The sequence below is a fragment of the Haliotis rufescens genome, unplaced genomic scaffold (genome assembly GCF_023055435.1).
Source record: "Haliotis rufescens isolate VD_foot unplaced genomic scaffold, xgHalRufe1.0.p SCAF_8, whole genome shotgun sequence".
Classification (NCBI taxonomy): Eukaryota; Metazoa; Mollusca; class Gastropoda; order Lepetellida; family Haliotidae; genus Haliotis; species Haliotis rufescens.
The window spans coordinates 36,790,923-36,804,280 of record NW_025964372.1 but is presented as its reverse complement, the minus strand read 5'-3'; the positions used below and the strand labels follow the sequence as shown (position 1 = coordinate 36,804,280).

The following is a 13,358-nucleotide window of genomic DNA, read 5'->3' as shown; positions in this document are numbered from 1 at the left end:
ATCTGCTTTTAACATGTGGCCAGATTGAGACAATGAACACTTTCCTTGACCGAGAAGATGTTTCCGTTTCTCTAGATGCGAAATTTATTATTTGGCGACAGTTCAAATGAGAAGCTTTGGGTGTACAAGGAAGGAACTAACAGACATGGCGGATATACATTCACGCAGTATGAAATATCTGTGTCATTGGAGTACTTCTGTGCGGCGTCAGGCAACAATCACTTAGTAATGCTTTTTTATGCATATTTGTGTGAGTTCAGAGTACTGTCGATAGTGAAAGACATGCTCCCCCTTTCCGCGAACACCTGGTGTCATCACTGATTTTCAGTGACCCTTTCATATCATTGTTACCGCTACCTGACCTTTATGCCCGATAGAACCTGTTTTCGGATAATCTAAACTTCTTATGTTTCAGCGATGACGTTATGGCATGATAGATTAACTATAGTAATATGAGAGAATCGGATTGTCCTTAACTTCTTTTGAGTAGTATATGTTCAGATCTTACAATTCCTTTTTGAAACACATCACTAACATATAGTTAAAAAGTGAAAAAATGAATATATATATATGAATTCATTTTTTCACTTATACATACATACATACATACATACATACATACATACATACATACATACATACATACATATACATACATATACATACATACATACAAACATACATACATACATACAGAATAAAGATACAGTGAAAATGTACATATTCTGAATATGGACTAAAATAAAAATGAATAAGTTAAAAAATTGCATACAGTTCTGTTTTATTTATTTCACTTTGGTGAAGAATAAGTCTTCTTCATTTGAATGTAAAGCCCGTTTCAAATTACGTTTTATAGTAGTTTGTAGACGATATTTACTTTCGAATGTTTCAAAATCTCCTAACGAAATCCGCCGATTACTCTTTGTTTGCCTGGAGGTCTTGTGAAGTGTACATGACAATCAATAAGTTATCAGGAAATTTCGACTGGCCGTAGGTTTCACTGACCTCACAGTTCTGTGCAGCGAAGGTGCGCGTGCAGTGATGTGGGGAGTTGAAGGTAAATACTTACAGGTGAACTGTGACGTCAGACGCAGCCGGGGCATATAAGGTGAGGGGGACAGGTAAATTCACCCCAGCGTTCTTAAATCATGGCTTCAGCTGGCCTCCTCACCTGTGTACTATTGGCCTGCAGTCTCAGAGGTAGGTAACGCACAATCAGTACGCGTCGGCGATTTTCAGAGTGAAATGCTGACGACTTAGTAATACTTCTTTCGACAATGAAATAGAATTGGTTATGACACGCGTCAGGGTTTTACTCTGACTTCCAAAAGTGGGGGTCCAGGGGACCCCAATAATTAATTTTAAGGAACCTTGCAGGCAATATGAGGTTCCTGTAACGTAATGAAATGGTGTAGTGTACTGTACGTTAAGACCCGTGAAGATTCCGGGGTAGAATAGGTCTTCAGGAACCCATGCTTGCCGTAAAAGGCGACTATGCTTGTCGTAAAAGGCGACTAACGGGATCGGGTGGTCAGGCTCTCTGACTTGGTTGATGCATGTCATCGATCACCCGTGAAGATCTCGGGTAGAATAGGTCTTCAGCAACCCATGCTTGCCGTTAAAGGCGACTATGCTTGTCGTAAAAGGCGACTTACGGGATCGGATGGTCAGGCTCGCTGACTTGGTTGATGCATGTCATCAATCCCAATTGCGTGGATCGATGTTCATGATGTCAATCACTGGATTGTCTGGTCCAGACTCGATTATTTACAGACAGCCGTCATATAGCTGGAATATTGCTGAGTGCGGCGTTAAACAACAAACAAACAACTACTGTACGTTTAGATAATTACTTTTAGAGCCTGGAAAGAATCACTGATCATGTGGACAGTGGTCATGACTGATGGATAAATTAACAGACCCCCATAACTACCCTTGATGCGCTTAAGGTACGGACGCAGTACAATTTTTTCTGTGTCCATTCTCTACATTTGTGCGTACTGGGTGGTCGCGTAAAACCCTGCGGCAATTCAGTTTTGATGTTAGCGTCTCAAGATTCTACCCGTTCAATATTTGACATCTTTATTCTTGCAAGCAGTGCCTATCCAATAGCCAGCACCTCGGTGTCAATCGATTGGCCGAAGTATGCCCATTTTATTTTGCACGGGTGACATATAAATAAGGTCAACCCAGAACGTTTTAACAGGGAGCATGTGTCCACACTATCCCCAGGTTGTTGTTAACAGGGAGCATGTGTCCCTCCACACTATCCCCAGGTTGTTGTTAACAGGGAGCATGTGTCCCTCCAAAACTATCCCCAGGTTGTTGTTAACAGGGAGTATGTGTCCCTCCACACTATCCCCAGGTTGTTGTTAACAGGGAGCATGTGTCCCTCCACACTATCCCCAGGTTGTTGTTAACAGGGAGTATGTGTCCCTCCACAGTATCCCCAGGTTGTTGTTAACAGGTAGCATGTGTCCAAACTATCCCCAGGTTGTTGTTAACAGGTAGCATGTGTCCACACTATCCCCAGGTTGTTGTTAACAGGTAGCATGTGTCCAAACTTTCCCCAGGTTATTGTTAACATGGAGCATGTGTCCACACTATCCCCAGGTTGTTGTTAACAGGGAGCATGTGTCCACACTATCCCCAGGTTGTTGTTAACAGGGAGCATGTGTCCCTCCACACTATCCCCAGGTTGTTGTTAACAGGGAGCATGTGTCCACACTATCCCCAGGTTGTTGTTAACAGGGAGCATGTGTCCCTCCACACTATCTCCAGGTTGTTTTTAACAGGTAGCATGTGTCCACACTATCCCCAGGTTGTTGTTAACAGGGAACATGTGTCCACACTATCCCCAGGTTGTTTTTAACAGGTAGCATGTGTCCACACTATCCCCAGGTTGTTGTTAACAGGGAGCATGTGTCCACATTATCCCAAGGTTGTTGTTAACAGGGAACATGTGTCAACAGTATCCCCAGGTTGTTGTTAACAGGGAGCATGTGTCCACAGTATCCCCAGGCTGTTGTTAACAGGGAGCATGTGTCCCTCCACACTATCTCCAGGTTGTTTTTAACAGGTAGCATGTGTCCACACTATCCCCAGGTTGTTGTTAACAGGGAGCATGTGTCCACACTATCCCCAGGTTGTTGTTAACAGGGAGCATGTGTCCACACTATCCCCAGGTTGTTGTTAACAGGGAGCATGTGTCAAAACTATCCCCAGGTTGTTGTTAACAGGGAGCATGTGTCCACACTATCCCCAGGTTGTTGTTAACAGAGAGCATGTGTCCACACTATCCCCAGGCTGTTGTTAACAGGGAGCATGTGTCCTTCCACACTATCCCCAGGTTGTTGTTAACAGGTAGCATGTGTCCACACTATCCCCAGGTTGTTGTTAACAGGCACCATGTGTCCACACTATCCCCAGGCTGTTGTTAACAGGGAGCATGCGTCCACACTATCCCCAGGCTGTTGTTAACAGGTAGCATGTGTCCACACTATCCCCAGGTTGTTGTTAACAGGCACCATGTGTCCACACTATCCCCAGGTTGTTGGCGCTCAGAGCTATGCAGTCTCCATGGAACTATAAGCGTAGATGGACCAGGTGGGCCTGTGGTATAAGGCACTGCAATTCACTGTGCAGAGTTGTGTCCCCTATCCGTGCCAGGATCCACTGATACAAATTTAAGGTTTTCGATTCGATGACGATATTTTGTTCTGGGGACTCATTTTCGGGGATTAGTCATCCACTTCAGAGGTATAAGGGTACTATTACGACTCTCGCTACGCATCCACGACTGTCTTTAAAACTAACTTACGAGATCGAATGGTGACAATGCATTCCTTTTCAGATTGTTGCCATTTGAGCCAACTTGGTGGCTAATACTCTCATACCTCATACTGTCGAGGTGTCGTAGCCTATTGGTTGAAGCATTCGCTCGTCACCCCGAAGAAACCCATTTCTGGTGCCCCCAGCCCTAATATTTTTGGAATATTACTAAAAACGGTGAGTTACTCACGCACTGACCTACTCAAACCTGGTCTAAGCCCAGTTACTTCGAGGCCACCGTCATAAAGCTAGACTGCTTTCCGCGGTGATACGTCAATTCATCCGTTGTCAATTTTAGTTGGCACCCTCCTACCTGCGGGCATCTCTCTCCCCCCACGCCCAGCTGAATCCTGGGTAAATGTCATGAGTCGACACTGTCGTTATGCGTGACCCTTTCTTGTCCATGCGATATTCACAATGTCACCCAACACGCGTATGTCAACTCTTTCTTTGCCGTCCTGTGACTCAACCAGTATTTTGAAAATCTTCACCTCAAACGGTTTCGTTATTTATTCATAAAAAGCAACCTTTGGATCATACGAAAGCAAACCTCTGACACTTGTTTGGTAAATTCTTAGGTAATTACAAGGAACACATCAGTGTGCAAATATCAGTGGGTGATGTGACGTCTCCTGCACTGGGGTCTCGCTCTCACTCGGTGTCTGAAATAATTTTACTCCCATTATGCCAGCTGGTAGTGACTCGTAACTGTAACTTTCCCGTATTGATATTTGCAAGCTCGCATTTGTAAATATCACATCAACATCAGAGAGGGCGGTCGGGTAGCCTAGTGGTTAAAGTGTTCGCTCGTCACGCCGAAAACCCGGGTTTGATTCCCGACATGGGTACAATGTGTGAAGCCCAATTCTTGTGTCCCCCGCCGTGATATTGCTGATATATTGCTAAAAGCGGCGTAAAACCATACTCACTCACTCAACGTCAAAGAACAATCAGTTTCAATTATCTTCCATTGTCGTAAAAGTGAAAACGTGGTAGCCGCCTCCGTGGTCTAGTGGTAGAGCGTCCGCCCGGAGACAGGAAGGTCCGGGGTTCGTTCCCCGGCCGCGTCATACCAAAAGACGTGAAAAGATGGTACTTGTTGTTACCCAGTCTGGCGCTCGGCATTAAGGGGCTATAACAAGGACTGGTCGGCTCGGAGTCAGTATACTGTGTCCGAGTGGGGTATTCATGTTAAACTGCGGCATGGAATCTCAGTGAGCTAGCACTATAAATCGGCATCAGTCCAGACTAGTACAAGCAGCCACGCAAACACGTGCATGCACGTCGCTATATAAGTGCAATAATGTTGCACGCGACGTTAAACCCTTTTTCACCTCACCTGAAAAAGTGGTAAAAAACATAATGACTGGGTCTTTGAAAATCAGTGATGACACCAGGTGTTCAAGTAAAGGACAAGCATGTCCTGCCCTACACGATAGATACACGATACAGTACTAAATCATACATTTTCTCAGATTTACTTTGCCCTGTGCCTTTAACATTGACTGTATATCACAGCGGTGGCTCATCTTCTCGGGTCGGTGAGTCACTTGTCTGATTCAAAATTGTCAATGTCAGTGGAGCTCTGAATTTTTCTAGTGGGCAGTCTGACAGGTACGTATAAATTTCATCTGTACCGATAGAAATGTTATCAGCCTCGAGATAGTGGGCAGGCAGGTATTTCAGAAACCCCTCTCACAAGTCACAGGCACATCAACAAAATATGCTTCCGTTTTATTTTGTAATTAACTGGTTTTCGGATCCGCACACTAAAAAATCCGTGATGTAAAAAAAAAATAAACTCCATTATCAAGCCATTTTACTAACGCCTGTCTGATATTCACGCTTATAAATTAAAAACGTTTTCCTGCCTGACTGAGATAAGTGGAACCTGTGCAGTAACCCGTTATTTGATGGCTTCGTCGGCTTTCTAAACAGCCTGTGAAATTGCTTCCACGCCAAAGCTATTAAATTAACATTCCTGCCCGATTTCCCAAACATTTCCAAAGGAAACAGGATTTGAAATCTTATTTTCTTCTCATCCAAACGACCCTTTAGCCTCACAAAATAACAGATATAACAGATTAATTTTATTTATATTTCGACAACTGACAAAGATTTAGAGAAAGACATCCCTAAATTAACTTATACAAAAAAGCCTAATGGTGTAATTTCATTGATATGTCATGATATGTGAGCTATGGCTTGATTTAAGAGCAAAATAGAACGGTGATAGGGTTGTCACACCTGATCGCATGTTGTTCCTCTACGGCGTGTAATGTTGCTCATGCTATCAACCTATTGTCTCATCCCGATATAGATGGAATATTGATGACTGTGGCGAAAAACAACATTCACTCATTCACTCATATACAACTCCATTCTCGCCCACCCACACGCGTGTCTGACCTTCCCACACCTGAACATCAAGGCTGAATCACACGTGTGTGTAAAGTCCACGTGTGACCACATGAAAGTCTGTGCGTTTTGGGGTGTTGTTTGTGATAATTACACAGTGGAAAGGTTACTTAGTTTGCAAATAATCGCAAAAGTTCAACATTTTAACATTTTCAACTGTTGCATCTCAAGTGACCATATTTTTTACTGATCATAGCACACACGCCTCAACACAGCCTCCACCACCGCCAGTTACAACATCCCCTCCATCCTGTCCCAACCACCGTCAGATACAACATCCCCTCCATCCTGCCCCAACCACCGTCAGTTACAACATCCCCTCCATCCTGCCCCAACCACCGTCAGATACAACACCCCCTCCATCCTGCCCCAACCACCGTCAGATACAACATCCCCTCCATCCTGCCCCAACCACCGTCAGTTACAACATCCCCTCCATCCTGCCCCAACCACCGTCAGTTACAACATCCCCTCCATCCTGCCCCAACCACCGCCAGGTACAGCATCCCCTCCAACCTGCCCCAACCACCGTCAGTTACAACACCCCCTCCATCCTGCCCCAACCACCGTCAGGTACAGCATCCCCTCCATCCTGTCCCAACCACCGTCAGATACAACACCCCCTCCATCCTGTCCCAACCACCGTCAGTTACAACACCCCCTCCATCCTGCCCCAACCACCGTCAGTTACAACACCCCCTCCATCCTGTCCCAACCACCGTCAGTTACAACATCCCCTCCATCCTGTCCCAACCACCGTCAGATACAACACCCCCTCCATCCTGCCCCAACCACCGTCAGATACAACATCCCCTCCATCCTGCCCCAACCACCGTCAGTTACAACCCCCCCCCCCCCCCCCCACACCCCACACCCCCACACCCCCACACCCCCACACCCTATCCTGTCCCAACCACCGTCAGTTACAACACCCCCTCCATCCTGTCCCAACCACCGTCAGATACCCCCCCCCCCACACACACACACACACACACCCTATCCTGTCCCAACCACCGTCAGGTACAACATCCCCTCCATCCTGCTTCAGACACCGTCAGATACAACATCCCCTCCATCCTGCCCAAACCACCGTCAGTTACAACCCCCCCCCCCCCCACACACACACACACCCCCCCCCCCCCCCCCCACACCCTATCCTGTCCCAACCACCGTCAGTTACAACACCCCCTCCATCCTGTCCCAACCACCGTCAGATACAACCCCCCCACAACCCCACACCCTATCCTGTCCCAACCACCGTCAGGTACAGCATCCCTCCATCCTGTTTCAACCACCGTCAGATACAACACCCCCTCCATCCTGCTTCAACCACCGTCAGATACAACACCCCTCCATCCTGCCACAACCACCGTCAGTTACAACATCATCTCCATCCTGCCCCAACCACCGTCAGGCACAGCATCCCCTCCATCCTGCTTCAACCACCGTCAGGTACAACACTACCTCTTCCTGCCGTCCTCATCGTCAGGTACATCATACACACCATCATCGGGTATATCACCCTCTTCACTATGGTTACCTAACCCCACTTTCCCAATCCAGCAGTACGCCTTCGAACCAGTATGAAAAATATGAGTGAGTGAGTGAGTGAGTATGGTTTTACGCCGCTTTTAGCAATATTCCAGCAATATCACGGCGGGGGACACCAGAAATGGGCTTCACACATTGTACCCATGTCGGGAATCGAACCCGGGTCTTCGGCGCGACGAGCCAACACTTTAACCACAAGGCTACCCGACCGCCCCTGAAAAATATGATGCGCGCGAATATTCATCTCCGCTTGTTTAAAACGGCATGGATTTACTCTCAGATATTGTAGAAATACATCCTTATAATATTATTATATATTGGTACCCGGATATTATCCACACTGACCTTTATATAAAGAAACGGCGCTGGTTTATTTTCTTTAGCGTTGTGACATCTTAATGCTTATTAAGATTAAGACATCACATCACCGTATAATGTCTTTCAGTTGTCCGAGCCCAGAATATCCGATGTTTCGACTGCAACAGCGGCAATGGAGGGTGGAACACCAACTGTCCTGAGAACGGCGACCTCTACTTCGACAGAGTGACCAGCGTCGAGTGCCAGGAGCTGTGCTTTGTCCGCACACACATCTGGCACCCCGGCAGTGAGAACACATCCTTTTTAACGACTACATTGCGTGAAAAAGAGGGAGGTTTGACCCGGGAGTATAGCAGATATTGATCGAGGACCACGGCTCGGTCAGTGATCTTTGGGAACCTTTGACCCACTGATCTAGTGGCATGGTTTACCAGCAGACCAAGGGGCACGGTTGACCCACTGATCTAGTGGACCCGGTTGACCCACTGAACTAGTGGCACGGTTGACCCACTGATCTAGTGGACCAGGTTGATCCACTGAACTAGTGGTACGGTTGATCCGCTGAACTAGTGGCACGGTTGATCCGCTGAACTAGTGGTACGGTTGACACACGGAACTAGTGGCACGGTGTACCCACTTACCATGGGGAAACGGTTGACCCACTGATCTAGGAGACATGGTTGACCCAAAGATCTAGGGACACGGTTGATCTGCTGATCTTGGGGACAAGGTTGACCCACTGATCTGGGGACACGGTTGACCCACTGATCTAGGGACACGGTTGACCTGCTGTTCTAGGGACACGGTTGACCCACTGATCTAGGAACACTGGTGACCTGCTGATCTAGGGACACGGTTGACCCACTGAATTAGGAGACACGGTGTGGTGGTTGACCAACTGATCTAGGAGACATGGTTGACCCAAAGATCTAGGGACACGGTTGATCTGCTGATCTTGGGGACAAGGCTGACCCACTGATATAGGGAACACGGTTGACCCACTGATCTAGGGGCACGTTTCATCCACTGATCTAGGGACACGGTTGACCCACTGATCTAGGGACACGGTTGACCCACTGATCTAGGGACACGGTTGACCCACTGATCTAGGGACACGGTTGACCCACTGATCTAGGGACACGGTTGACCTGCTGATCTAGTTGCATGGTTGACCTGCTGATCTAGTTGCATGGTTGACCCACTGAACTAGGGACACGGTTGACCCACTGAACTAGGGACATGGTTGACCCACTGAACTAGGGACACGGTTGATCCACTGAACTAGGGACACGGTTGATCTGCTGATCTAGTTGCATGGTTGACCCACTGAACTAGGGACACGGTTGACCCACTGAACTAGGGACACGGTTGACCTGCTGATCTAGTTGCATTGTTGACCCACTGAACTAGGGACACGGTTGACCCACTGAACTAGGGACACGTTTGACCCACTGAACTAGGGACACGGTTGACCCACTGAACTAGGGACACGTTTGACCCACTGAACTAGGGACACGGTTGACCCACTGAACTAGGGACACAGTTGACCCACTGAACTAGGGACACGGTTGATCTGCTGATCTTGGGGACAAGGCTGACCCACTGAACTAGGGACACGGTTGACCCACTGAACTAGGGACACATTTGACCCACTGAACTAGGGACACGGTTGACCCACTGATCTAGGGACACGGTTGACCCACTGATCTAGGGACACGGTTGACCTGCTGATCTAGTTGCATGGTTGACCCACTGAACTAGGGACACGGTTGACCCACTGAACTAGGGACACGGTTGACCCACTGAACTAGGGACATGGTTGACCTGCTGATCTAGTTGCATTGTTGACCCACTGAACTAGGGACACGGTTGGCCCACTGAACTAGGGACACGGTTGACCTGCTGATCTAGTTGCATGGTTGACCCACTGAACTAGGGACACGGTTGACCCACTGAACTAGGGACATGGTTGACCTGCTGATCTTGTTGCATGGTTGACCCACTGAACTAGGGACACGGTTGACCTGCTGATCTAGTTGCATGGTTGACCCACTGAACTAGGGACATGGTTGACCCACTGAACTAGGGACACGGTTGACCCACTGAACTAGGGACACGGTTGACCCACTGAACTAGGGACATGGTTGACCTGCTGATCTTGTTGCATGGTTGACCCACTGAACTAGGGACACGGTTGACCCACTGAACTAGGGACACGGTTGACCCACTGAACTAGGGACATGGTTGACCTGCTGATCTAGTTGCATGGTTGACCCACTGAACTAGGGACACGGTTGACCCACTGAACTAGGGACACGGTTGACCTGCTGATCTAGTTGCATGGTTGACCCACTGAACTAGGGACACGGTTGACCCACTGAACTAGGGACATGGTTGACCTGCTGATCTTGTTGCATGGTTGACCCACTGAACTAGGGACACGGTTGACCTGCTGATCTAGTTGCATGGTTGACCCACTGAACTAGGGACATGGTTGACCCACTGAACTAGGGACACGGTTGACCCACTGAACTAGGGACACGGTTGACCCACTGAACTAGGGACATGGTTGACCTGCTGATCTTGTTGCATGGTTGACCCACTGAACTAGGGACACGGTTGACCCACTGAACTAGGGACACGGTTGACCTGCTGATCTAGTTGCATTGTTGACCCACTGAACTAGGGACACGGTTGACCCACTGAACTAGGGACACGTTTGACCCACTGAACTAGGGACACGGTTGACCCACTGAACTAGGGACATGGTTGACGATATAAGATGGTACAAAATGTCCCGTGTCCCGTTCCACAAACCCATCTTAGCCCTACGACTGTCGTAAGTCTATGTTACATTTTAGTTACGGTAGCTATACTAGGGTCGCTTTGTGGAACGGGCCAAGCTGAACTCCATAACACAATGTATTATAAAACTGGAAATTCGTCTTTAACTTAACTTTCATGCAAAGCATCAATTTGTTCACAGCCATTTTCCGTGGATGTTCAAGTGGATTCTGGTTGCCGCGCCCCCTGCCGACCAACGGCTGCATGACCGACTCAAGGGGAGATAATTGGTGCTTCTGCGACTCCGAAGAATGCAATACAATGGCGATGTAGTAGCTGGAGACAATGCAGAGTTATTATTCAATAATTACAATATTTTTTTTCGTGATGTAAATAATTTGTATTTGTCACATACTCTTGTATGCAACTATTTTCTAACTGATGTTCCAAAGACAAATAAACATATTCTATAAGAACACTGTTATAGTAATGATTGGTGACGTCACCGAAACTGATCACATGTTTTATTTCAAGGACAATAACCTGAAAAACAGTTATCAATTTCAAGATAAGAAACAGTACCGTCACAAAGGATGTTTATCATTTTATGTCCCGGATGCGATAAAGCAATCCGAAAAAAACTATCATGATCCGATAAATACGCAAATGACGTCACCCTGCAGGAATTGTAAACAGGAAGTTTACATAGAGGCTATGTGTGTGTGTGTTCCTGTCAATAGACATGCAGGATCATTATGTACTATATCATGAATAGGGTTATTCACTCTGGCACTGTATTTCATACGCGGTTTCTGCTTTAGAAGTGAAATCACATCTGAAACCCATAGAATTCTGAGAAACAGATAATTACGTTCGTCTATTTCCGTTTCGTTAATACAGTAAAAATGTGTATTAAAGGTGCCTTTTGATTGCATACGACATTTGTCAATCGTACGCGAAATATTAATATCGGGGAGGGGGACCGGTAAAATAAAGGGGTGTGTGTGTGTGTGTGTGTGTGAGTGTGTGTCTCGAGACAATGACAGCGAAGGGAGGAGGAGGGGGTCGCCCAAATTAATCACAACTCAATTAATTAACTATAGGGGGATGGGGGGGGCATGAACAAATGTTATATAAAATGGAGGGGTTGGGGGTGAGGTCGTCGCAATACGATACAGTCCTGAGATCAATCTCACGGCTCCCCTCCCCCACCCCCTTCCACATCCTCTCCCCTCCCCCTAACAAATGACTAGTCCCTAATATAAAACAGGTCTGATACAGAAACGCGGGTTGATTGAAATAATAACGGTTCCCTATTTGCGTTATGCATGCCTCCTAGAATATTTGTATGCCAGTGTCGAGGGGGGGGGAATCTGTGAGCAGATGTACACGTCTCAGTCAACCACGAAACAGAACGTGTTTAAACTATTTCGTTAAATACCAACAGAGGTGACGTCATCGAACTGTTTTTGTCATCGCAGCCGGAGAGACGAGCTGGAGATGCCGTTATAGACATAACGCATGTGCACTAGTTAATCAGTACCACGTGACCACCAGCAAAAGAAACAATGTTGGACGTTCTCTGTCAACGCCCATATCTTCAAAGGAAGTAATTACTACACACGAAGCACACAAACAAGCCAGCGAAATATGATACACACAAACATATAACTATCGTATCGTTCTCCCCGCTGCTCATCGTAAAGTGGTGTGTAGGTTATTTGACACAGGCAGCATGATGCATATATATCTTCTCCAGCGGGGAACGCATCTGTAGCTTCTCGTGGAGCAGTGGGGCATACTGTGTGTGAGTGAGTGGTTCAGAGAGTATGTGTGAGTGAGGGGTTCAGAAAGTATGTGTGAGTGGTTCAGAGAGTATGTGTGAGTGGTTCAGAGAGTATGTGTGAGTGGTTCAGAAGGTATGTGTGAGTGGTTCAGAGAGTATGTGTGAATGGTTCAGAGAGTATGTATGAGTGGTTCAGTGAGTATGTGTGAGTGGTTCGGAGAGTATGTGTTAGTGGTTCAGAGAGTATGTGTGAGTGGTTCAGAGAGTATTGTGAGTGGTTCGGAGAGTATGTGTGAGTGAAGTGGCGTCCAAGATTATTGCACTTATAGAGCGACGTGCATGCGCGTGTGTGTGTTACTGCTTGTACTAGTCCGGACTGATGCCGATTTATAGTGCTAGCCCACTGGCCCGCAGTTTAACATGAATACCCCACTCAGACAAAGTATACTGACTCCGAGCCGACCAGTCCTTGTTTTAGCCCCTTAATGCCGAGCGCCAGACAGGGTAACAACAAGTACCATCTTTTAACGTCTTTTAGTATGGTCTTCTACTTTCCGGGCGGAAGCTCTACCACTAGAGGCGGTAGTATGTGTGAGGGGTTGAGAGAGTATGTGTGAGTGGTTGAGGGAGTATGTGTGAGTGGTTGAGAGAGTATGTGTGAGTGGTTGAG

The 13,358-nt window shown here is 47.1% G+C and overlaps 1 protein-coding gene across 1 annotated transcript; it reads left to right on the top strand.

The window, feature by feature from the left end:
- Positions 1 to 1,084: 1,084 nt before the first annotated feature.
- Positions 1,085 to 11,378, top strand: LOC124138417. Its single transcript, XM_048389517.1, has 3 exons — positions 1,085 to 1,200; positions 8,246 to 8,404; positions 11,105 to 11,378. Exons 1-3 carry the CDS (start codon positions 1,149 to 1,151, stop codon positions 11,233 to 11,235), a joined length of 342 nt encoding a protein of 113 aa, XP_048245474.1. The 5' UTR covers positions 1,085 to 1,148; the 3' UTR covers positions 11,236 to 11,378.
- Positions 11,379 to 13,358: the final 1,980 nt, after the last annotated feature.

Excerpts from the sequence above, each read along its gene's own strand:
- LOC124138417 (XM_048389517.1), top strand. The coding sequence starts at position 1,149 with ATGGCTTCAGCTGGCCTCCTCACCTGTGTACTATTGGCCTGCAGTCTC. Across the intron at positions 1,201-8,245 it reads ATTGGCCTGCAGTCTCAGAG|TTGTCCGAGCCCAGAATATC; the intron begins GTAGGTAACGCA and ends AATGTCTTTCAG. Across the intron at positions 8,405-11,104 it reads ACACATCTGGCACCCCGGCA|CCATTTTCCGTGGATGTTCA; the intron begins GTGAGAACACAT and ends ATTTGTTCACAG.